This window comes from Cupressus sempervirens, chromosome 3, assembly GCF_028749045.1.
Source record: "Cupressus sempervirens isolate cs-2001-9-10 chromosome 3, ASM2874904v1, whole genome shotgun sequence".
In the NCBI taxonomy this organism is placed as follows: Eukaryota; Viridiplantae; Streptophyta; class Pinopsida; order Cupressales; family Cupressaceae; genus Cupressus; species Cupressus sempervirens.
In genome coordinates this window covers 252246349-252272733 of record NC_143120.1, presented here as the reverse complement: position 1 = coordinate 252272733, position 26385 = coordinate 252246349, and the positions used below count along the sequence as shown (strand labels likewise).

Genomic DNA, 26385 nt, shown 5'->3' with positions numbered 1-26385 from the left:
CAAAGCTCTGTACGGGTACGAACCCCTCTCCTTCATGGACATAGTGCTGGGAAATAGTCACGCACCAAGGGCGAGGGATTGGCTTCAGGAGGGACAGGACATCCTACAATACGCGAAGGAAAACTTACAACGGGCACAGAATCAACAAAAAGATGTATGCCGATAGACATCGAATGGACAAGAGTTTCAAAGTAGGGGACTTGGTTTATCTCAGGCTCTAGCCATATTGACAATCTTCATTAAAGGAAAAAGGAAAAGAAAAATTGAAACCATGATTTTATGGCCCCTGCCGTGTAATTCATCGCATTGGAGAAGTCGCTTGCGAGCTGGAACTTCCGGAGGGAAGCCGTATTCATAACGTCTTTCATGTTTCATGCATGAAGAAGGCTGTGGGGCAGAACGTCATGGTAGCCACAGACCTTCCACCACTCAATGAAGAAGGAAAACTCATATTGGAACCAGCCGAGATCATTGAATTGCGTGAGAAGACCCTACGTAACCGCACAGTGGAGGAATATTTGGTGCATTGGAAACACTTACCATTGGATGATGTGATGTGTGAAGGCGAGCACATTCTCTAGCACCCGGCATTGCATTTGCTTGAAGACAAGCAAAATTTGGGACGGGAGTACTATAATGTTCCCACTATAAAATAAATTATTAATCAAAGTTCAAACTATTGTTAATGGGCCGATTGATTTAATATATCTCGGACCCATTTTTATTTTTGTTTCCGTAGTTTGTGTTGCCGTTGGCTATCTTTGTACGCCCCCGAAAGGTTTTCCCCAACGAGTATTTAAGCACGACTTGTAGGTTGTCATTAGGTATGTAATTTTTGATTATTTTTTGTACTACGAATTCCTGTTGGGATTCTCTGTTGTTCGGCATTTCGGAAGTGGAAGTCCTTCCCTACTTGGCTATTTCCGTTTTCAGTGGGATTCAACCCTCACCCTATTCCATTGCCTATAATACTTTGCTTGGATTTGGCAAATTGGAGCATCATCTTTGCGCATATAAATTACTTAAAGGATTATTCGTGTTCAACCTCTAACATCGTGTCTGGATTTCATCTAAAGCTATTTCTTTTGTGTATGAACAAGATTGTATTTAGAATTGGGCTAAGATACCTAACCGTGCGGCCTCCTGTCATTCCCATATTGCTCATTCCTTGACCATACGGCTTTCACCCCTCTATACATCCATATTACTCGATGTTTTCATTTTTATAGCTCTGTGTTTCCGCCACCGTACAGCCTTGTTCACATCTTACCTCCCCACTGTACGGCCTCCGATTCCCCATGACCTCCCTACATCATTCGTATGGCCTCCCTTGCTGATTGTACGACCACCTCTAAGCACTGTACGACCTATCCATGCTACCGTACAAACATCCTCTTGCTCCACCGTACATTGCATACCGTATGACTTTCTTTCCTTGGTAATTGTACACCCTCTTCTCAAGTCCGTACTACCCTCCAGCCCTCCATACGGCCCCTCTAGCAACGCCATTGCAGTGGTCATAGGACACGGGATCATTACAATGATTCTCTGCAATCTTCATCACTTCTCACTCTGTTCCTTGGTTCAAAAAGTTCTTCTCTTAGATGTTTCTTGTTCTCTCTCTTTTTCTTTTTGTCTCCTAATGTGTCCTTGTGTCCTTGTTTGGAAAAACAGATATTAATTATTGGATTTGTTGGAGGCATGATGTCTGTTTCTCATGCTGCTTGTCCTCTCTTGGTTCCTGTCCTCAAAGCGTTGTAGTATCGATTGTGTGTATTGCTCTTGTTGCCTCTTCTCTTAGCATTCTTGGAATTCAATCGTGTTGTGAGCCAATAACCAAGGAAGGCTCTGAAAATAGTTATATATTGTAGTGTGCAGTCAATTTTTTGACGTGTACAATGTCATCCCAGACTGCTCTCTCTTGAGCCTTCCACTGCACCTATTGATCAACCAAGACTTCTCATGCATGAACCAAGTCCTCCACCGACTGATCTTCCCTAGTCTTTTCCCTAGTGTCCTTATCATTTCTATTAGTCACTGTTAGTTTCTCATCAAAGGTGCAACCCATCTCGCCTATTTGCCTTTCCTCAGATGTCATGTTTGATCAACAAAGCCAAAAAGTGCACTCCTTTGAAAGTATATAATTAATACTTAAGAGTAAATAGGAAAAAAATATGGAGAGCATAATAATTTAGATAGAAAGTATAGCATAGTCAAATGGTAGAAGGATATATCATTTCATTTCCAGCGCAAGACTGCAAGTCTATATCATCAACACATATGACTTATGCCAAGCTAAATAAAAATAATGTCTAACAGTTGCTTAAGCTTGGCAACCATCAATAGATAACAACCCTCTAGAATAAATTTTTTATTACATCACTGAGTACAACTTAATTATCAAACTATTATTTAATTACTTATGACATATTCAACGGCTACAATTATTTCCAACGTCTACAATTATTTCCAATCATTTGTATTTTCTTTTTAGAAGCCTAAAATATAAAAGAGGAAAAAAAGAACACAAAAACCAAAAAGGAAAAACAAGTAAGTGAAAAATACCCAAAATTTAGGAATTAAAAATACAAATCAGGGTGAGATATTTTAGTTGTATTTGAGAAGTCTATATTTGAGTTAAAGCAAGCACTCTCTAATTCAATGAAGGACCTAAATATTAAAGGGTATTTTAAGTAGTGACGAGACCTAGACATGAGCTCATAACTTTCATTTGGATAGGGAAGGCACTGTAACTACTTTATGATATAGCCATGAGATGTCACTACATTCATACACACAGCTACGGTGGATAAGGTTGTGCATGAAGGAAATAATATAACACCAGCCTTGAATATGTCTCTTGAGCTTTTTATTGAAGTTATTGAAAGAAATGCAAAAGTTGGCATAGATAGCATCATTAATTCATCTTGAAAAGATGGGTTTGATGAAGGAAGAAAGGATGAAGTATTCAAAACAGTTAACAACGTTGATTCTTTATCTGATTACAGTGATGGAGTTGATTTTATTCTTGACAACAAATCTAAATTATCTTTGCATGGAGCTGATTTTGAGCAGAGGTTTAATGTCTTTGCTGAAATGGGACCCTCAACTAATTGTTGGAATTGTTAATTGAAAGGCACAATTGTTTTTTGATTGCCTTGGACACTCTAATGTTAGGAATGACACGACTTATTGTGGCTTTCATTATAACAAAAGTTCTCTTGGTTTGCATAAACCTGGCTGAAAGGATCAATTTGAGGTGATCATTGGTAACTTGTTGTTTGAGATGGATGATGAGGTGACATTTAACAATCCAATGTTTGAGTTCGGTGGTATAACTACTCTTGGTCGTAGCATTACACTTGATTGAATTTGTAAGGTATGGGATCCTGGAGTTGAGTTGGAGTGTGATTTCCAGCTTGGTGTCAATCTTGGTACACATTATGAGGTTGATGGATACCCTCATTCGAGACCAACAGATATAAATGATTCTAATGTTGTCTCACTTTGCATGAAGAAAAACCTTAGGGTATTAATGAAGACTTCGTTTGCAGCCATGCAAAGACATTTATGATGGATTGTAATGCCCCCATTTTTTAGCAGGTTCCTGCAGTTGGCCAAGTCAGTTTACCATCGCGACCCTCGTGAACTGACAGTAGGATTTGAGGGTCTTAGTTGTGTGGTTATAGGCTTTCCAACATCCTATGGTGTGTTTTGGCTCCGTTTGAGGGGCTTACTATTTATAGTAATCAATTTGTTGGTTCCGATGAGCTCAGTTGAGTCAGAGGAGTTGTAGAAGGCTCTCAGTTTTTATTTCAGACTTTCGGTTTGGGCTCCAAGAATCTTGGAGGGAGTGTCTATTTATAGTAAGTCACCCCGTTAGGTTCATTCATCATCTTTCATCATCAGGATCACTTTGGTGTTGTCAGATTTCGATTCTGATGCTTCTTCAGTTGTTTTCGCAAGAGGGGTGAATTATTATTATTCATCTAAATGCGCTGAGGTTGCTATTTTTGTTAGTGTTGTTTGTTGGTCACCTTACTATCATAGCTTGTTGGAACTGGGACGAAAAGTTTTAAATTGTGGGAACAAGAAACAATGGCCTTACATGTCAGAATTTGAAGTTATGGTGGAAAAGGTCATTTTCGGAGCCAAAAGCAATTAATAAATTAGTTTATAATGACACTTTATTATGTTTTAATGTTGTGTGTTGAAAGCTTCTTAAGTGAAGTTCATTAGGGAAACTTTGTGCCACTTGTAGATTATAAATATGAGCCCATTTGATGAGTTAAGCACCCGATCGATTATTTTCTTTTGTTGCCTGCGAAGAGTTTTTGAGTTTGCCGATTTCTTTGCCCTTGCTGAAGTATAAGGGTTTGGAATTAAGAAGTGCTTGGTAATTCACAATTGAGGTATTGTGAATTAATTCTGAGAATTGTCTTAATTAAATTATAGTATTTCCCGACTGTTATGTACTGTGTCTGGGAATTTCATTGTGGTTGGAGAATTTGTGATTTGGAACACCATTATTGTTTGCTATTTGGCGTGGTTAAAGAGGAATCTACTGTGGTTGTTGTCCCTGTATTTGGCAGCAATTTCAGACTTGTGGAAGGCTGCAATCAATTATTGGAGGGCAACAATCAGGTTTTAGAGCACCTGCGATTATAAGCGAAGAGCATGTATTTTTGAGCTTGCTAGTAAATTGGATTATTTCTTGAGAATTGCAATCCATATTTCATGTGTTAGAAGTCAATTTCCGAGATATAGCCCGTTGATGGTTTTTACATGGATGATACACTTGACTTTCAGTTGGAACTTGGAAATATCTCATGAATCAACACTAGTTGATGGACAACCTCACATGGAAGGAGAGGTACTTGAGAGTCTTAATGACTCTATTCTATGGAGTAAACCACATTCTATGTTTTTGAGTTCAAGATTAGCTATCTATCTTCTTGCAATCATCACATGACATACCTAAAGCATGGATATATAAATTTTATTGAGTCTCCAAATGATGTCTCTCAAGATTCAAGAGTTAGAGATTGTATTTTTGTTGTAGACTCAATGTACAAGAGGTTTGATGTAATGTATCACAAGATGGAAGATGTATTTAATACCCAAAATTTATGTAATGGATGAGCGAGAAGAGCTAAATAGGCTATGTTAGTGGCCACCCATAAAAGACAACTCCTTCAAAACTTAAGGAACAAATGAACCTCATGGGTCAAGCAAAACAACCAAGCGAAGCACAACTTAAAACCATATCTTTTAGATGGGGAGAATGTGCAGTGGTTGAGCATGAGCCCTCTATGGTGAGGAATGAAGAACATGCAGAAGTGTGTGAATAAGAGAAGAGGTACGAATACGAAAATTTTGTTTGTTCACATAATTATTAATATGAGTTATGCAGTTTCTTATTTGGAGAGCCCATGGAGGGCTCAAGTCATGGGTATGGATGAAATAGTTGAGCACACACATAATGGTCCAGCTAATAGGGATATGCGTGCATGTGAGGATGAAATTTTTTGTCTCAATTTTGGTGGGGCATTTAGCCATTCTTGGGGAGCTCAAGGTGTCTACTTGTGTTGGGACACAACTCTATCATAATGAAGATTACTTGGTGGGGTATGAGGCTTTCCAAATTTTAGAACTTGTAATTCATATCGAGGCACATCATGGTGATTGGTATTCATGTAGAGGTGTGGAGTTGTAGATGGTCTATGATCCAAGGTATGTTGTAATGCCCCACCCGACGATCCTTGGAAAACAAGGATAAAACAAGTCCAACATATATTTTTTAAAAAGTAAAATACAATAACATCAATATGTGACAACATAAGCAATGAAAGACTAACAACATAAAAACATTCCAAGAATCCCAAGTGTCATTACTTACAACCACACTCTATTACCAAAACCATAAACCATCTAACTGTGATTAACCTGCATTGTTCATTTCATCTCTAACATCAAATTACGTGATTCATTTAAAAGGCACAAGATTAATTCCTACACATGCTGAAATGATGAAAGACTAAATCAATGAAGTAAAACATCTAATCTCAGCATCTATGCATGTGCATTTATAAACCAATAAGAGCATATGCAACAGTATTGAATTAACATCTCAATGATATATAACATGAACTAACAGACAATCCACACAACCTATCTAAGTGCACGTTTCCACCCAACACAGTCACAACTTCATAAGACATCAGGTCCTTAGTCGGCCCCCGCGCACAAGATATTCCATACCACCCAATCTGTGGCCCTAAGCTGGAATTGTCATTGTACTAATATAGTGATCAACAGAACCCTAAAGGTCTAATATACTACAACAATACAAAAGCATCTATGAAAGTGTGTGTACAATATCACTATAGTGTAACATACATCATAATGAACATACTCCTACGACACACCTCTCAAGTGGTGCATCACGTAGAACAAGCAACCTCTACCAAGCAAGAAACCACATGCAACCAAGTAGATAAGCAATAATCACGAGAGAACTCACAGTGCCGAAATACAAAGCGTCAAGTAATCAAACAAGACCAAGGAAAACCTGTACGTCAGTCCAATGCAGTGATGAAGATAACTTTGTGCTGAAGGTATACAAATCCGACCAAGTAGAGTATAGTCACATATGGCTTACACACACGCCAAATAGTAACAAGGACTGAAAACAATATGAGACAATGCATAGATCAGGTCTTGGTCAAAAACCTCTAAGATACTATGATGGGGCTGTAGTGGAGTGTGGGTACGTAACATGCCGAATGACACTTCGAACCTCCCTGGGTACATAACATGCCAAATGACGCTCCGAACCTCCTTGGGTACGTAACATGCCAAATAATGCTCTGAACCTCCCTGGGCACGGTAACACGCCAAATGACGATCCGAACATCCCAAATATATTGTATGTTGATTAATTGACCATATTTTATTTAGTTTGATCTTATTAAGTATAGACCTCATGTATGCGGTCATCCCAGCCGCTTTGAGTTGGTTCTTGTAGCAAAGCTACTCCACATCTTTACCCATACATACCCAACTATCTCACCAAGTGATGAGTGTCCGAAGACATGCAATTTCCCACCCCAACCCTCATGATAAACCAACAGTCATTGGAGCACATCATGGTGGTAAGAATCTCTCAAGATTCGGTAGGCACGTATAAAAGAACTGTGCAAGTGACAGGACACGCCATGATCACGAATATAGAACTAGGGTTGGATTAGAAAGCAAAGACTCAAGAGTGAAACAGAAAGACAAAAGAGATTGGATTGGGTAATCAAACAATTAATCAACTCCAACTCTATTCAATGCTTAAAACGTCCAAAATTTGGACTGCACTAATTATTTCAGTGAAGTAAACTTGAGCCCAAAACCAAAGTTTAACCAAAAACTATAAGATTGAAAACTCATTGAGCAAACAGGCTCAAACAAGCAAAAATCCAATAAAAAATAACTTTCGGGAAAACCCAAAAAATGGCCAGCATTTCTGTTCATAAACTTGCATATAAAACCCTCAAAAAACAGGAAAATGCATGTGGAATGCTCTAAGCCTAATCAAGCAAGAATTGAAACTAAAACCTTCAATTTTAAAAAAAATTTGTAAACCCTACCTCACAAACGAACGAGCAACTCCAAGAAACTGAAGAAGAGAGGAAGAAAAACAAACACGTTGCCAAATCTACCAAAAAGCTCGACAAACAATGGCCTACGCACTACTAACACTTTGCAACAAATCTTGCTGAATTCTGTCCGACAAAACTATCAGATCTAGGAAAACAGTAATCCTCAGGAAGAGGGTTTCAAAAACCTCCAAACTTGCTCTCCAAAAATAAAATTCACCCAAGTATGCATAATGAAATTTTCAAAGGCAAAACTTTGCTTTATAGAGAAAATTTTCCCAAAAGGATAGAATTTGGGGAAATTTAATATACTTTCTAAATATTAGAAACTTTCTTAAAACCCATCACCTAAGTTCGCCAAAACAGACTTAAGTGATTGTAGACGGGTGAGTTGGATCCCATCGTCAGAATTGCGTAGATGAATAAGAGCCATCTACGCACTAAAATAAAATAATAAATTAATTAATTTAAAATAAAATAAATAAATAAATCAAAAATAATATTTATTTAATTAAGACCCGAAAGTCCCAAAAATCTGAATGATCCAATAGACTTGGAAAATCCATCTACAGCCAATTGGCCGAAAACCAAAAAGAGTAAATCAAGCAAAAAGCCCATAGAGACATAAGCAAATCCTAAGCAAATCTAGAAACACAAACAAAATTTAGATGGCTGGTCTAAACACAAGGGAAACTGAGTTATCTCTGAGAACTAGAAGATAATTTAATCTATAAAAAGAAAGATATGTTGCTCATACTAGAGGCAACATTGGCAAAAGGAATGGTCAAATCACTATCCCCATGTCGTTGTCGACACTAGAAATCCTGCATACTTTACACAATCCGTCAAGTGCAATGATACAAATATCAAAGCTGAAGCAACATGTATAATCAGCATAGATATCCATTTCGAACATATCTACTAAACCACCTATGCATAAACTCGATAACACGATATCTCATATGCCACAACACTCACATCAAGTAGGTAAAACAGTAAACAGTATATCAAAATGAATCTAATGTACCACAACATATTTCCAAGATGAATCCAAATATCTAAACAACATAATCCACCAGATACATAACATGAAATAAGGTACATAACACAAAAACCATCATATAGCAATATCTAGATACTGAACTATAAAGTAAACGTCATTCACTTATCAAATAATAACATAATGATCATTACTAGAGTGTCTCAAGTATCTCCAAGAACAAAATGGAATACTGTAGTAGAATGACAACATGAGAGGCACTACTAAAGTCACTTTAAAACAGATAAGTTAGCATGGTCAAACACATTACTAACCAATGCTATAGGAACCTAGTCCAGTGTAGCAAGATAATAATACACAGTGAAATCTCTGCACACATCTCAGGGTGATCATGGAACAACATCACGATACCACATCAATCTTGGTAACCACTGACACAAACCTTAGTGATCATGGAACAACATCATGATACCACATCAATCTTGGTAACCACTGACACAAACCTTAGTGAAACCATCTAACACATCATAAACTCATAAATCAGCGATAAGCATAATGAAAGCAACTGATACAGTAATAGAAATCTAATCACCTCAAGGGTGTAGACCACTTATGGTCCCAAACAGAATCTCTTCACAAAGAAATATCAACAAGGTTGAATCCATGAGGATGACTTATAGAAATCAAATGGGAGAGGCATTACATATGTAGAAGACATTTGGGATTCAGTTTGTGGTTGCTACCCTTAGAAATATTAATGGGTCTATTTATGTTTTGATACAAGACCACTATGAGGATGTTTTATAATATGTCACATAGAAGACATAATTATTCTGTAACCTTTTCATATTATTAATAATTAACAATTAAGAAAATCATACTTTGCATAATGACCTAGATTGACCCCCCGGTGGGGCTCTATCCAAAGATGGCTTTTATGTTGAGCATTTTTTAGACATAGAAGATGGGATCATTGTGCGTCCCTCTTGCATTGCATGATGTTGGACTCATGCTCTTTGTATCCCCTTAGGCTTCGTTGAAATGGGCTCTTATTACTCTGCATCGAGATTGATAGGAAGGACTAGATTTGCCACCTTTGTGATATGAGTGAGATGGAGATAGGGACACACTTCATATTTCATTGCCCTTTTTATTACAAGATTATAGCGGAGTTTCACTTTGTTTTCAGGGATTACTGGTTCTTGGCTTCCTTGTTTAGATACACCAACTAGCGGTGTCTTGTGCTGTATCTCCAGGAGAATGCTTGGCTCCATGTCCTCACCTTACAACTTCGATTCCCTTGAGATACAGTTTAGATCAGCTCATGACCTTTGCACTAGTTATGCTAGCTAGGGGCGCCAAGCGTTTTCTTGACCCTTCTTCCTTTGGTCATAGCAAATCTATGAGACTACGTAGAGGCCAAATGCTGTACTAGAAGCCCTTTACTTCCAGGGGTCTGCAAAAATGGTCCAAGGCCTCCTCTTGCCCCAGACCTTACCCTTTGATCCTATGCTTCTTCTTTCCTTCAAGAGTTTCTTGGTTGGTTTTGTTCTTGGTTGTTTTTCTTTCCCTGAGCTCTATTTGGTGTTCTCGTTATTGGCTTCTTCTTGGTTGTAGTTTTTTGTCCCTTAGACCTATTGGTGGTCTCCAGTTTGATATTAATAAATTTATCTTATCTTAGTATAGGAGCTTCGTTGTCCTTAGATCTTAGGTTGAGTTTTTTGGATGAAGTGCTTTGCTTCCTTCTAGGATTTCCCAACACGGCCTCTCCAACCTTGGGCTACTCCTTGGTGAGCATTTATCAGTTTTTTGTAGACATTGATGCTATCTTAGAAAGAGGTTTCTTTCTATTCTTCATTGGCAGATGCTTTCAGGTCTTTTGTTTTCCCATAATAACTATTTGTATTTGATTCCTTACTTCTTGTGTTAGTGGCTCAATTCTTTCTTTTTTCGTATGTACTTCTATTTGTTTTCTTCTAGGGTTCTCTAGTTCTAAAACTTTTTATTATTGATTGTGTATCCTCTAGTGTCATACTCTCAATTTTGGTCATCTATGGATATCGGTTTTCTTTTTCTTTCTTTCTTTACACAATTTTCTTTTTATTCACATCTTTTTGTCAATTTGATTACATTTTTGGTGGGGCGGGGTGCTATCACTTTCAGCTTTGTGAAATTATATGTGATACCATTAGCTAGTGATGGTTACCTCTTTTCAACTTGTCTCCAATGTGTAGTGTGTCATTCACTGACAAGATATTCTCAATTTCTTAGGCTGTAGATTGACACATTTTAGTGAAATGATATGCATCCTTGCATATTACTCACTTTTGTCTATTTATGATGTTTGTTTCTTTTGTCATGAAATCCTTCTAGTGCCCCCTAATGCACAATCTTGATCTTAGCAAAAGATGCACATCATTATCATTGTCCTTACCACAAGAGGTTCATTGATCTTGGGTTCTAGGGGATGTTTACGGTGGTATTGCATCTCCTCTTTGGATTATCCAACGTGGGTCCCCTTTTTTGTGGACTTTGCCAATGGACATCATTATACCTTGTGTTGGTCTTCTTACAATATTGTTTGATTTTATTTTGTCTTTGATCCTTGTAAGCCATGTGAGAACGTTAGTTTTCAATCCCGTCCTATTTCAGTCTTGATCAATTCAATCCTTCATTAAGACATCCTCTCTTTAGCCTATATTTGTATTTAGATCATTTGGTTTGAATTTTATTGCTTGAGATCGAGACACATTTTTTCTTTCATTACTCCAGTATTATGAGATTAGGGGGAGATTTTATTGCTTGTTTAGAGGGTGTGATGGTCTATCCTCCTTTTTTAGATACACTGACCAATGGTACCTTTCTCTTTATCTACAGAAAGTCATGCGGTTTCGGGCCTACATGCTCGAGTCTCAGTCCCCTTCGAGACAAAATACCCACAAGCTCATGAACTTTGTCTTTTTGATGCCTCTTGGTTGGGGGATGAAGATGCCACTCAATCGTTTCTTTGCCTCTCAAAACGGCACCAAATCTGTAAGACTTCTCACAGGGTACACTCAACAACTTCACCCTACCTTCGGTGGTTCTTAGAGACAGTCCAAGGCCTGTATTCACCTTCGCCTCAAAGCTTATCCTTTGTTTCTTGGCTACTTCTCGCCTTTAGGAGTACTTAGGCTCTTTTGTCCTCTTGTTTGGTTTCTTTGCTTTTTGCTTTCTTATTTTGTTCTTTCTGCTAACACTGTTTGGTGTTCCCATGTTGGCTTGTGGTCTTCGTGTACTCTCTACAGTCCTATAGATCCATTTGTGGTCTCTTGTTGGGCATTAATAATTTTATGTTATGTATTGCCTTTACCCATTTTATTTTATTTTAGTGGTTAGATAAATTGGTGAGACATTTTCTTTGTATTGTTGTCTAAGAAGTTGAACTTTTGTGAATATTTCAGGAGAACCAGGTAAACTCATTCGTGAGCGCTATAGAACAGCATCTCAAGTTATAAAGAACCAAGTTAGTAAAAAAATTTCTTTACATTATTTATGTATTGGTATTTGAATATACAATTATCAACGTGGGATGTTTACAATTGATTTGTTTTTTAATCATAGTTGTTGCTCCATTTTTTCTTAACATTTAAGGCATTGGACTAAGTGAACAAATTTTTTTCTTAAGTATTTCTTATAATAACATCAGCTCGGAAAAATCTTAAAAAATAGATCAGCATAGTTTGCTTCCTTATAGACCCTCCCCAATATTTTCTTTATGTGATTAAAATGACATTTGTGTTGAATTAATTCGACTCTTATCCAAGAAAAAAATTATTATTTAGTCTTCTTACGCAAGAGTTAAGTTATAGGATTGGGTTTGAGGGTTTGGTTTGCAGGTTTAGTCAAATGTTTTAGTTGGGATACGTTTGTCCATACAGAAAACATATAAAAGACAGAAATATATACATATTTGCATTGGTAATTAAGTTCCAAATATACCACCATATTAATAGTTAAATAACATAATAAAGTACACCCCCATGTTAGAGTCCAAAGGGGTAACTAGTTCTTACATGCCTAATCAATGTAATCATACTACACGGTATTGTCAAAACTACTGTATCAATATTTGAATGAAGCTTTTTTTCATACTAGATTATTTTTGCCATACCCTTTCTTATTGTTGTTTTTAATAAATCTTATATCGCAAGTCTGCTGATGGTGGGTCAATCATACGACTTGAAATAATGCTTGAATGTTTTAAAAGAAATCAAAACATATTTCATAGTATATGTTTTCCTATTGTTTGCCACACTTAAATGGGACAAGGTCTGAGATTAATTTAGCACTTTTAATTTGATTTCCTGCTCCACTTTCTCAATTGTGTCCTTTTTAATCTGATATATTATGTAATAAGAACCATGTACCTCCTAACATGAGTCATTTGGTCATTTTTTTTTTCTATATATGGCTTTCTCTAGTTGTTCATCATGAATTCATATCCTAGTTACAACTGCTAAAGTGTGCTTTTATGTACTGGACAACACTTTTTATTAGTTGTTCAATTTGTGAAGTAATCACAACTTATTTATTAGATCTACCTTGTTGAGGTTCTTTGGTAATTGGGAAATCACATGATTTCTACATTTCGTGCTATACCCTCATTGTGACATCATATTCCAAGTGCTACATTGTCGTTTTGCATCTAGCTATAGCTCAGCTGAGGTCTCTTGTTTATCAATTTTGGTTGCAACATACCCCTTCATATCATTTTGCATTTCTATTGTTTTTTATTATAGTTATTAGAAGACTATTGAAATGGTTGTTACTTGTTGGCATATAATTTTGTAATGCCCCCCTAGGATTAGCCAGCCTGTTAAAAATTAGTGTCATATGAAATTCTGGAAATAACAATTTTATGCGCATTAAAATATATTATTTGAACTAACGATTTTTTGTGGAGAAATCTGTTATTTACTTGTGTACAGGTGTCACATATCTTTGTCTGGGTCCCGCTTTAGATGAAGGTTTCACAAATGACACCTTTTGTGCTTTCTCCCTCCATCATTTCTTTAGGACGACTAATATTTCTAGGCGGTGATCGATTTATAACATCTTTGAGTGATGTATGATACTCAATGATTATTTTGTATTCTTCTGAACGGACGAAGCCCTTACTACTGCCAAGAACTCTCATCACCGTTTAGTCTTGGATGGTTATAATAATAAGAAAAAGGCTTTGTGCAAGTCATCAAGGAAGATATATGTCGTAGACAGACATTATATTTTTATTCTAGTTGGAAATGTCTTTAGAGGTCTGTGCCAATCGTGTTCTAGATTCAAGCTCTTCTAGACATGAACAGCATATACTTTAAAAAGTCTAATGTATAGCATCAAAGTCTTTGTTAATCGATTTTCTTAGTTTTATATCCTTGGTCAATTCAGACTGTTATATGCTTTAGCAATTATCATTTTTGTTGATGACATATTGCTATTCAACAATTTGTTTATTGGTGTACTGAATCTGAGAGCCGTATCTCTGCAACATTGTAATTATTTACATCTTTAATAAAAGAGTTTCATTTGGTGGGGCTGGGTTGTTTCCCTCTTTGCAGAGGGTTTTTCCCAGGATAAATAAGATGTTTTATGATTTCCAGCTCATTTTTAACATGGTATTAGAGCAGTGTTTTTGATACTTCAGTTGAACCAGTATTTTTCTTTCAATCTTGCTTACTCTTTTCATCATGGTGCCTGGTTTGAAGGTTGAAGATAGATTGGAAGAAGCATCTAATTTTATTTCTTGAAAATCTAGAATTCTTTTAGTTCTTGAAGAAAATGATCTTACTTTTGTGGAATACTGATCCTGGAGAAAAAATTACTTGAAAGAAGAACAAAATTCTAGCCAAGAGAATTATTATAGATTCCATGAAAGATTATTTAGTTCCTACTGTCTCCAAGATAAATTCAGCCAAGGAAATGTTTGATTCCCTACATAGTGTGTATGAGATAAATAACACTAGCAGAACTTTGGCACTTCATATGCAGCTCCTGCACATTAAGATGAGTAAAAGTGATTCCATTGTATCTTTCTTTTGAAGGATTTCTGAGTTAAAGGATCAGTTAAGTACCATTGGAGATACTGTCAATGACAAAGAACTGGTTTTTCTCGCTACGAATGGTCTTCCTCCTTGGGAATCATTCATTCAAGGTATCAGCAGCAGAAGTGATTTTCCATCCTTTGAAAGATTGAGAACTGATTGTATTCTAAAAGAATGTTGGCAGGAGGCTAGAGGGTGCTCTCGCAAATCTCACAATGTAGAAGATCAAGTACTTCTCTCACGTCAAGGAAGAGAGGAAGAAAGAAGTATTTCAAAAAGTTTGAAGATAAGTATCCTTCCTCATCTTCTGATTTTAAAAGAAAAAAGGATTTCTCCAAAATTGAATATTTTAGGTGTGAAAAACTTGGTCTCTTTGCTAAGCATTGCATTGTGAAACTCAATCTTCACAATGTGACTGTGACTGATTGAAAAGACTCTTCTCCTTCAAAGGATTCTTATGATTATTCAGAAGGTCTTGTACTTATCTCAGCTTTATCTAGTCATGTTCAAGCTGATCGCAATACTAGGTTAATTGATAGTGGTGCTTCTTGTCACATTTTTGGTTTCAAGCAACATATTTCGAATATGATTGAATTAGATTCTCATCTTCAAGTGATCATAGGTGATGATGCATCTTACTCTGTTAAAGGTGCAGTCAACTCTCTTTTAAAATTAAAATATGGTATTCCCCTTCATCTTAGTGATGTATTATTTGTTCCTGGTATTAAAAGGAATTTAATTTCCATTTCAGCTTTAGAAAATAAAGGTTTCAATATTGCTTTTTCTAATGGAAGTATGATTGCTTGGAAGTAAGATTTTGATTTCAGTTCTGCTCAAATTATTGGAGAATGTCATGGACTTCTTTATAAGCTGTCAGCTAATTAAGTTCTTGTCCTACATCATGCTGCTTCTGGTAATAATTTGTTATGGCATAAGAGATTTGGTCATCTCAACTTTAAATCACTTTCTCTCTAGAAAAGTTTGTTGTAGGTCTTCCCCTTCTCAATCCCTCTCATGATGGTGTTTGCAAAGGATGTTCTCTGGGAAAATTTTCCAAGAGTCCTTTTCATTCAAGTGATAGCAGATCTAAGCATGTGTTAGAACTTATTCATTTAGATCTGTGTTGACCAATGTCATCAGCTTCTTTAAGTGGCTTTTGGTACTATGTCACTTTTATTGATGGTTATTCTCGTAAGACATGGATTTACTTTCTTAAATCCAAAGAGTCTGATGAAGTCCTTTCCAAATTTAAGGAATTTAAAGCTTTAGTCGAAAACATTTTGGAAAAGAAAATTAAGACTCTTAGATTTGACAATGGAGGAGAATTTATTTCAGGTTCTTTTCAAACTTTTTGTATTGAATTAGGAATTAAGAGGGAGTTCTGTGTCCCTTACAATCCTTAACAGAATGGGGTTGCTGAAAGAAAGAACAGGACTATTGTTGAGGCTACTAAGGCTATGATTCATGATTAGAATTTGTAGATTTTCCTTTGGGCAGAAGCTTGCAGGATAGTTGTTTATGTTCAAAATAGAAGCCCTCATCATGTTCTAAATGATATGACTCCAGAAGAAGCTTTCTCCAGCATTAAACCTGTTGTAAGTCACTTGAGAGTTTTTGGTTCATCAGTTTATGTTTATATTCCTAAAGACAAAAGATCCAAATTAGATCCTTCAAGTAAGAAGGGAATTTTTGTTGGCTATAGTGAATCATCAAAAGCTTATAGGATATATATTCTGGGTCGAAAATCTATTGAGCTAAGTAGAGATGTTACCTTTGAAGAAAATCTTGACGGTTGCAAATTTGCTGATTCTTCTGTTGATTCTGATTTGGATGTTCCCTTGGTTTCTCAATATTCACCTCTTGCTGCTCCTTCTTCTTTCTCCTCCCTTGAGAGGGAGGAATCTCCTTCTTCTCCTAAGATTCTTGACAACATTGAAGTTGGTCCTAGTGTTCCATTGAATGAGAAGAAGAGACCTTTGTGGGCAAGAAACATTATGCAAGAAGCTGAAAATTTTGCTGCTCCTAAAGGAATGTTTTGAGAAAGTAAAAGACCTTTAACTTTTAATAATTATTCTCCTTTATTGTGCAATCTTATTGATGCTGAACCTTCTTGTTTTGAATCAGCAATAGTCCAGCAAGTTTGAAAAGATGCCATGTTAGAAGAATATCAGTCTATTCTAAAAAATAAAGTATGGGATATAGTTCCTCGTCCTAAAGATAAATCAGTCATCTCTTCTAAATGGTTATTCAAGATAAAGCATGCTTCTAATGGGAGTGTAGACAAATTCAAAACTAGATTTGTAGCTAGAGGTTTCAACCAAAAGGAAGGTATAGATTATGATGAAATTTTTGCTTTGGTTGCAAAGTACACTTCTATTAGAACAATTATTGCTATTGCTGCAAGTAAAAGGTGGAAGCTTCATCATATGGATGTTAAGACAACTTTTCTCAATGGTGTAAATAATGAAGAAGTCTATTTAGAGCAACTCGATGGTTTCATTGTTTATTAAAAAGAATCTCATGTATGTAAACTAAATAAGGCACTGTATGACCTTAAACAATCACCTCGGGCCTAGTATGAGCACATTGATGGCTATGGGTTTCACAAAAAAGAGGCTGATTCAAATACTTATCTCAAAAGGTATAAAACTCTAATGTTAATTCTAGTTCTCCATGTTGATGATCTTTTTATAACATGAGATGATGAAATGATTGTTAAATGCAAAAATGATTTAACTTCTGAATTTGAGATGAAAGATTTGGGTTTAATGCACTACTTTCTTGGTCTAGAAATTTGGCAACAATCTGATGAAATTATTATCAGTCAAGGTAAATATGCTCTAGAGATTCTTAAGAGATTTGGTATGCTTGATTGCAAGCCAAATGTATCTCCTATGGAATCAAATTTGAAGAAACTTCAAGCAGTTTCAGCTGATTCAGAATTAATTGATTGTACTCCTTATAGGCAGCTCATTAGTTCTCTAATGTACCTTGTTAATACAAGGCCTGATATTTTCTTTGTTGTAAATACTTTGAGTCAGTTTATGAGTGAGCCAGGACTATACCATTTCATTGCAGCTAAACACATTTTGAGATATGTTAGAGGAACTTTACAGTTTGGATTTAGTTTCTCTTCTTCTAATGATCTGCACCTTCATGGCTTCTCAGATGCTGATTGGGTTGGCTGTATTTCGGATAGAAAAAGCACATCAGGTTTTTGTTTCAGTCTTGGTTCAGCCATGATTGCTTGGTGCAGTAGAAAGGAAAAATGTGTAGCTCAAAGTACTGCTGAAGCTGAATTTGTAGCAGCCTGTTCATCTACTCGGGAAGTTGTTTGGAAACTTCTTTGAACCTACGACAATTTTTTGTGATAACTAGAGCTGCGTAAAGATTTCTATAAATCCAGTGTTTCATGACAAGTCAAAACATATAGAAATCAAGTATCATTTTCTGAGAGGCATGGTACCGCAAAAGGTAGTAGAGCTGAAGTATATTAGCACTGATGATCAGACTGCTGATATTTTCACAAAGCTTCTTTCTATTGTGAAATTTTATTATTTTAGAAATAAACTCGGAATGGTAAATCTTAAGACTTAAATGGAACAAAGTCTAATTTTTTAATATTTATCTACTATCATTTTTTGATGTGTGAACTAATAAATATTGTAAGATCAGCTATGACAACTCTTTCACTATGCGATAGTGAATATCATGTTGAGAGAGTCCATGATATTATCATGTTGAGTAATTCCGTGATAAGAGTTGAATGTCATGTTGAGAGATTCCATGACTATTCATGTTGAGAGATTCCGTGAATAAAGGCTTAGCTGTGAGTCTTACAGATTTTCGTGTCGAGAAACTCCATGGTTATTAGTTATGAAATTTTTATGTTGTGCAATTCTATGATTGTCAATATTGGAGTTACTGTGTTCAAATTTCATATTAGCTAAGAGGGAGTGTTAAAAATTAGTGTCATATGAAATTCTGGAAATAACAATTTTATGTGCATAAAAATATATTATTTGAACTAACGATTTTTTGTGGAGAAATCTATTATTTATTTGTGTACAGATGTCACACGTCTTTGTCTGAGTCCCGCTTTAGATGAAGGTTTCACAAATGATGCCTTTTGTGCTTTCTCCCTCCATCGTTTCTTGAGGACAATTAATATTTCTAGGTAGTGATCAATTTGTAACATCAATTCGAGTGATGTATGATACTCAATGATTATTTTGTATTATTCTGAATGGATGAAACCGTTACCGCTGCCAAGAACTCTCGTTACCATTTAGTCTTGGATAGTTATAATAATAAGAAAAAGGCTTTGTGCAAGTCGTCAAGGAAGATATATGTGGTAGTTGGATGTTATATTTTTATTCTAGTTGGAAATGTCTTTAGAGGTCTGTCCCAGTCGTGTTCTTGTTTCAAGGTTTTCTAGACATGAACAGTATATACTTTAAAAAGTCTACTGTATAGCATCAAAGTCTTTGTTAATCGATTTTCTTAGATTTATATCCTTGGTCAATTCAGATTGTTATATGCTTTAGTAATTATCATTTTTGTTGATGATATATTGCTATTCAACAATTTGGTTATTGGTGTATTGAATGTGAGAGCTGTATCTCTGAAACATTGTAATTATTTACATCTTGAATAAAAGAGTTTCATTTGGTGGGGCTGGGTTGTTTCCCTCTTTGCAGAGGGTTTTTCCCAAGATAAATAAGATGTTTTATGATTTCCTGTTCATTTTTAACACAACCGACATGACTGTTAGCCTGTTTCGTAAGTTTCTGTAGATTAATTGGTAGTGTTTAGGTGACTTGAATGATCTTGGAGAAATCTGTTCTAGTTTTTCTTGTATTTTCTTTGTGGTGCTGAGCTTAGTTGGTGATTAGGATTGTAACAATGCTTTCTGAAGAGTTTTTGGCCTCCCAGATTGTTCTTAAGACTTCTTGGAGAGCACATGAATCTTTTTTCAAGTCTCTCGTTTGACATTAGACTTCATCATATTGTCTTAGTTATGTTATGGCATGCTTAGTTTCAGTTTTTGATACCTTGATAGTGCTCTCCACAACATGGATAGGTGTATCTAAAATACGCACTAAACTTCTAATGATAATGTTATAATATTTCACGTTAGTGTCATATTTTTTAAATCAAAATTATGCCCTTTATGTATATGCCTAGGGAAGAAGGGCTTGCACATTAAGTCATTTAAATAGTAGGAAGTATGCTTTTGATGGGAAATGAATTATTTGATATTTTAAATTGGTCCTTGCCCAGTTCAACTCTACAAAGGATGTTTGAGTTCTCAATTCAGTAATGCAAAAGAGTGCACAAAACAAGAGACTGTCCAAATGGACCTGTGAGTTCTTCCAAAGATCGATTGAGGATGAAATCCTCATTTGATTGCTAATTTTGGGATTGGAAAATGATCCCTAGTTGGTTGGAATGATTATACACAAGAGTCATAATTGTTTTTACTTTGTTCGCAACATTGGGGTTTCAGGCGATAAAAATTTTCAATTTTTTTTTGATTCTTGATTTGACAGTTGGTATTTTGATAATTCTTTTGAAACATTTTGGTGGGAGATTGTTGCATTTTTGGGTTGTCTTTGGCCATACATTTTGGGATTTTGGGGTTCCCTAGCAATCTGTACCATATATTTTGATGTAGAAATTAGTGTTTGCATTTCAAATTAAACAGAAACCGATTTAATGAGCTAGGTAGTCAAGTTTTGAGGGTTTGTAAGCTTGAATTTTATTGGCACAAATTTCTTTGTAAGATTTCGTTACAAATTGTCATTTGTAAGATTTCGTTACAAATTGTCGTATATGTGTGTGTGTGTATTAGATTAAGATTATAGTCTCCTTCGGATCGAAGGTTCAGAATATTGTCTTAATATTAATATTGTTCTATGTACTTGTGAAATAATGTAAACATATATATATATATATTTCGGATCGAAGGTTCAAAATATTGTCCTAATATTAATATTGTTATATGTACTTCTGAAATAATTCTCCTCAAAATGCATACATAAGATAAATCGGATTAATATTGGTAATCATGATGGTTATCGGATGAGTTATTGTAAGTCACCCTTCGGTGATTATTAGTTATTTAGAGTCAAGCCACGGAGGGCCATGACTCTCCATGGCATATGCCACGGAAGAATCATGTCCCTCCATGGACATTGACTCCCATCGTATGTATTAATATAACTTCAATGACTGCTGTAGAAGACAATCAATTACAAGGCATTCTCGACTAACAGCAGTCACATAAAGAAATCAAATCAAATACAGTTCAGTCATTGCATAAGTTAAATCAAATCCAGTCTTAGTATATATTCTCAGTCTAAAATAATATATGTGACAGTCATCCAAATATCAAACTGATATACAAGAGTTCTGACTTCCTCTATAAAGATCTGAATATATTTCTTAACATATTAGAGTCCCCAAACTCGCTGCGAGTTGGGTGAGTCCGGCAAGTTGGTTAGTAGGGTTGAATCTGCGGAGTAGTTGCAATTTGGTTGCTTTGCTCCCTGAACTTTGGCCTCTAAGTTGCCTAACTCAGCGAGTGGGCATAACTCACCCAACTCCCCAAGTCCATGCTTGCAAAACTTGGCCACATGGTAGTGCCAAGTTGGGCAGTTAAAAACAAAAAAAAAACACTTTGTTTATAGTTCTTTGCACGTTTCTTTTTGCTATAACCCTAAAAGGTCTTCTAATTGCTTGGTTTGTGAAGAAGAGGGGAAAAGTGAGAGAGAGGAAGAAAAAAGAGAAGCCATAGGTTTGTAATCACCAAGGGAGAAGAGCATCAATGGGACCACAAATCACTTTGGGCAGGCCATAAGCTTGCATTGGGAGCTGTAAATGTTTACTAAGTTTACATCAGATTTATTGTATGACTTTCTTTTGGTTCAGAATCTTACTGTTTGAATATTGTTATGTTTCAGATTCAAACATCAATGTCAATATATCTGATTTTCTGCAAGACTTTATATGTATATGTACAATTATAAAGATAATAAATGCTTTTTATCATTGAACTGTTATTTTTCTCCACATCTTGCTTTGTATTTATTGATTTCGATACTTACAAGAATGAATTCATTTGATATATATAATCTTATGATAAGGTACGTGGGTGAATTGGCATGTCCTAAATTAGAGACATGACCATTCACCGTGGTATCTTAACATAGATTAGTTAGCATAAACAATTGCTAATATAGATAGGTATATATTGCACTGATTTTGATGCAGGAGCATCTTTGGTGTAAGAGCAATCTTGCATCACACAAAAATATTTTCTTTTTAGTCTTTTCTATTTTAATAAGGACTAGTAGACAGGGTGGTTACTATTTATGGGAACTTGCTATTTTCAGTAAGTTTGTCATATGAGCTCAGAATGTCCTCATTTTCTACAGGAAGGTTCATTTTAGAGTTGTAAGCCTAACATAAAAATTTCATTGTTCAAACATAACTATCAGAGAAGTTATTGCAGATTTTTGGTGGAAAAATTTGCAGGGTGCTCGGATGAGGTCCAAAAACTTGACGGAAGGGCACTTGCGTGGTTCCAAACTTGTAGATCAAGAGCTGACATTTCCGAAAAGTAGTTATAATAGCCAATCGGAGCAACAATTCGAGAGTTATGGCCTTTCAAAGTTGGGCTAGTTGAAATATTTAAAATAATTGTCAAAGATGTATTTCGCTGACTGTATATGTATTGTTAGGGTCTGTCGGGCCTAAGTGTTAAGTTTCAATGTCTAGAACCTTTTCGGGTGGCATAAAATTGCCTATTTAAGAAAAGCCTGAACATTGTCTAGGACAGCTCTGGGTGATAGTTCGTAGCTTGTCCTGCAGATTACTATAATGAAGACGCCCATATGGGTTTGCATATTGTATTTGTGAATTCTGTAATTCCGCATTTGTGGCGCAAATAAGAGGTTCATATTTTGTTTTGGTATTTGCTATTGTTTCTTTGTTTCTATTCCTTATTGTTCACTATGATCCCTTAATGCCAAACCCAACCACAATTGCTAGATGTCCTTGGGCGGCTCACAGAAATGCATATGTAGAAAATGACAAGTAGAGGAGCCGGAATACAGACATAGCTTGCCTAAATCCCTTGGTACGACTTCAGACTCAAGACACAAACTGTAGTAAATGCGTCACGGCTTCTTTGTTAGCCATTTCAACTCAAACATGGGTTGTGGACAATATCTGTGTACTAATAATGATGATGCCCAACATTTTCAGATGTGATCACCTTTGTTTTCAACCTTGGCCATTGGAATTAATGAATAGCAGACTCCCAATATCATAATTGAGCTCCAATACAAGCTCTCAACCAAAAACGAAAATCTCCACACCTATAGAATAAACTAGTAGCAATTACTCCAAGCCATAGTTAGACACAGTAGGAGAATCCGATAATTGTTTACCTCAGCACAATTATCAATGGAAAAGTCAGAAATTCTTAAAACCCTCAGGTACTAAAATGGGCTAGAAAAGATATAATATTCAAGATGTCCTTTCTCCTCACAAAAAAGCCGTATTTATTGATGAAGCCCAAATTATTTCCAAAAATTTATGTCTTCCACTAAGAAATAATATTAAATTGAGGGAATTATTGTCAAAGATGTTAGAGTTATGCAGTCAAGTTTATTGAAGGATGCACAAAAGAGCTACAGACCATAAATAATTGACAATGAAGGAGAGATCAAGTTTATTTTTTCTTTTATGTACAACATACCTGTCATTCATCATTGAATTAAAAAGAGGATTACAGACGGTCTAAATATTACTAATGCTTTATAAAACTGAGAATGGCTACATACAACAACCATTAATGCTTTATAAAACAGAGAATGGCTACATACAACAACCATTGAGGACTTGGCTAGCATTTTACATTGGAACTATTGCTTGGAACAAGCGAGTTCAAACTCATGACAGAGTAAGCAAAGGTGTTGGTCATCAAACATTTTTTGAAGAAGATACAAGCCTCTATATGAATGATGGAGCATTCAACACTAAATAGCATGGTCAGTAAATAACAAATTGGTTTGATTATGAATGCGATAATTGATGCTCTTTATTGAACCAAACATATGAAAGTGAACATAGCAGTGATGTTCAAAATATCCTAACCAAAGGGCAGAGTTCGCAGCATACAGGAAGCACTAGAATATCACGAATTTGTGAGGGCTAACACATAAATCAAATTAGAAGTCATTAGAATAAGTATGCACAATATGCGTCAATTCACACCAAGCATATATGTAATGGAATGAAAGCATTTAACATAAGGACACTATCTTCACCATCAAGGAATACTCTGATTTAGCGGAAGGATGAATATATACAGATGCTGTGAAACTCATAATATAATGAGAAATACAAAGAATTAATAACTACGATTTCTTGGAGCCCGTGCGAGGTAGACTTAGCCTATCTGTGTCCCAAACAAATGATTTGGATGGCAAGAGTTCTAAAATTTATTTAAATCATTTATGTTGGAAATAAGTACTTTGAGCCTTTGTGCATTTAAAAAAAACAATAGTCTGGAGCTGCCAAGTATGGGAAGCCATGAGATAAGTGTGATGGTCAGTTTTTTTAAGCACGCATTGATACCAAAAACTAGTATTACATTGCTGCCAAATGTCTGGTATACAAATAAATGTCAGGAAAGACGAATATGATTCATGGAAACCCAACAGATCGCTACAGGAAAATAAGGCATGAATGATGATGACACTAATTTATATCGAATAAAAAACTGCTTCTCCATCTACGACAAATGATAAATATATCCTTTTTAGCAATAATGCAAGGAAGTATTTTAGGGCCCATGAATGATCATAGGTGCAGCGACAATAACAAATGGTATTCTTCAAATAGCATGAAGGTATACTAGACTTTGTCTTTGTTGAAGAACTCCATGTTCTACGTGATTTTTGTCTCCCACAATAATTGAGATCTTTGTGGCAGTATTCTCCAAAACTGTCAAACCGATGGGTTTGTATCTTATTTAATCATCAGTGTCTAATGATTGTTATGTGTTGTTGCAAGATGAAGAAACTAAGGAGGAATCCGTGCCCAGATTCAAGCATACATACAACATCCAAATAGATGTGTCTTTGAAGTGATTAGGAATATAGTTGCTGAGATTATCCGAAGGAAAATAGAAGCTTGTGCGGATATGGAGGCAGAAATATATTTTTATTTTGAATGAACCTTCCAAGATTGATCTTAATCATTGCTGAAGGATAAATAGGTGATTAGATTATCCGGATATCAACCATTTTAGCAAAATTATGTTAATGTTTAATGTTTAGTTATTTGTTATGGAAGGGTGTGGTGCTTGGAAAGCAACTGACATCTCTTACCCTCTTATAAATATGAGACGTAAAAGACACAACATACAATTCATATTCCAACAAGTTTTTACATACCCAAGTTATATGTTTATGCACTTTGGTATATTTTTTTCTTTCATTGGTAAAGAAATGAAATTCTGAACTGAGCTCATGAATTCGGATTATTGAGTAAATATATTTATGCGATTCTGGAATCAAACTGCATTGGATGGATCATCCATAAAGAGTGTCTCTAGTGCAATTTTATTTCCGGCATGATCAGAAAGAAATATATATTTTATTTGCATGAAGCTTTAGAGTTAAGATATTATATAGTTTCATTCTTTATAATTATTATTTTAATTTTATAAATAATTTATATGATAGATATGTGGACAGGATCAATTATAGCATTTTAAAATTGAACATCATAGATATTGAGAAATATTTAGGTTTTTCTGAATCCATGTTTGGTTTGTCTCCAAACCACAGGAGTTAAAATACATTCTAGACTATTTTAAAATTGCATCCTATATTTGATCTGTTGCATCTTGATTACTAAATTGTTTATAATTGATGTGCGTAGAATTTTATAAAGTTGTATGTTTTAAACTTATAATACTGACTCTATCGCCCTTCGGCACTGGTCTTTGTATTTTTCATAATTTGCAATCCATATGCTGGCAATTGTTTCATATCTTTCCTTTGAGAAATTAATATATTCATTTGTTGCATTAATCTATAATTATTCTTTATTTAAAACATTATCACATTCATACAATCATTTACTTTTATGCTTAGTTCATAATTTGTGTGTTTCAAGTTTTGTATAATTCTTTCCGTTTGGGAAGCTTTTAATACATTCACATTGTAACCGATCTGCTATGTGTCTTGGACTCAAGTGTTTTGTTTAGGGGTACATACACCTGCCTTGGTTTTGCAGAGCCAGGAGCGCAGGGGATTTGGATCGCATCGATTAGTCCTGTCAAGTTGGCCATAACCAGTTGGATATCCCAGCATCAAGTTGGCAAGAGTCGTAGGATTTCAATCTGTGGTTTTGGGAACCAACATTTATAACACCATTTGAGCTTTTCAGCTTCACTCTCACACCTTTCTCTTAAAAAGAAACTTTATAATATAAAGTCATGACACTTTATAATATAAAATACTATGATTATTAAATGTGAATTAAATAATCATTAAGCTAACAAGCTCACTAATAAATATGACTTTAATAAAGAAATCTCAAAGAGAGACCAAATATCCAAAATCAGACGACCATTTTG

The 26385-nt window shown here is 35.4% G+C and overlaps 1 protein-coding gene across 1 annotated transcript in view; it reads left to right on the top strand.

The window, feature by feature from the left end:
• The window catches only part of LOC149565820 (P-loop containing nucleoside triphosphate hydrolases superfamily protein), a 289819-nt gene that overhangs the window by 130442 nt on the left and 132992 nt on the right, over window positions 1-26385 (top strand). The window contains exon 5 of the mRNA XM_089819308.1: window positions 12090-12151. Coding sequence (XP_089675434.1) covers window positions 12090-12151 — 62 coding nt within the window. The remainder of the gene's footprint in view (window positions 1-12089; window positions 12152-26385) is intronic.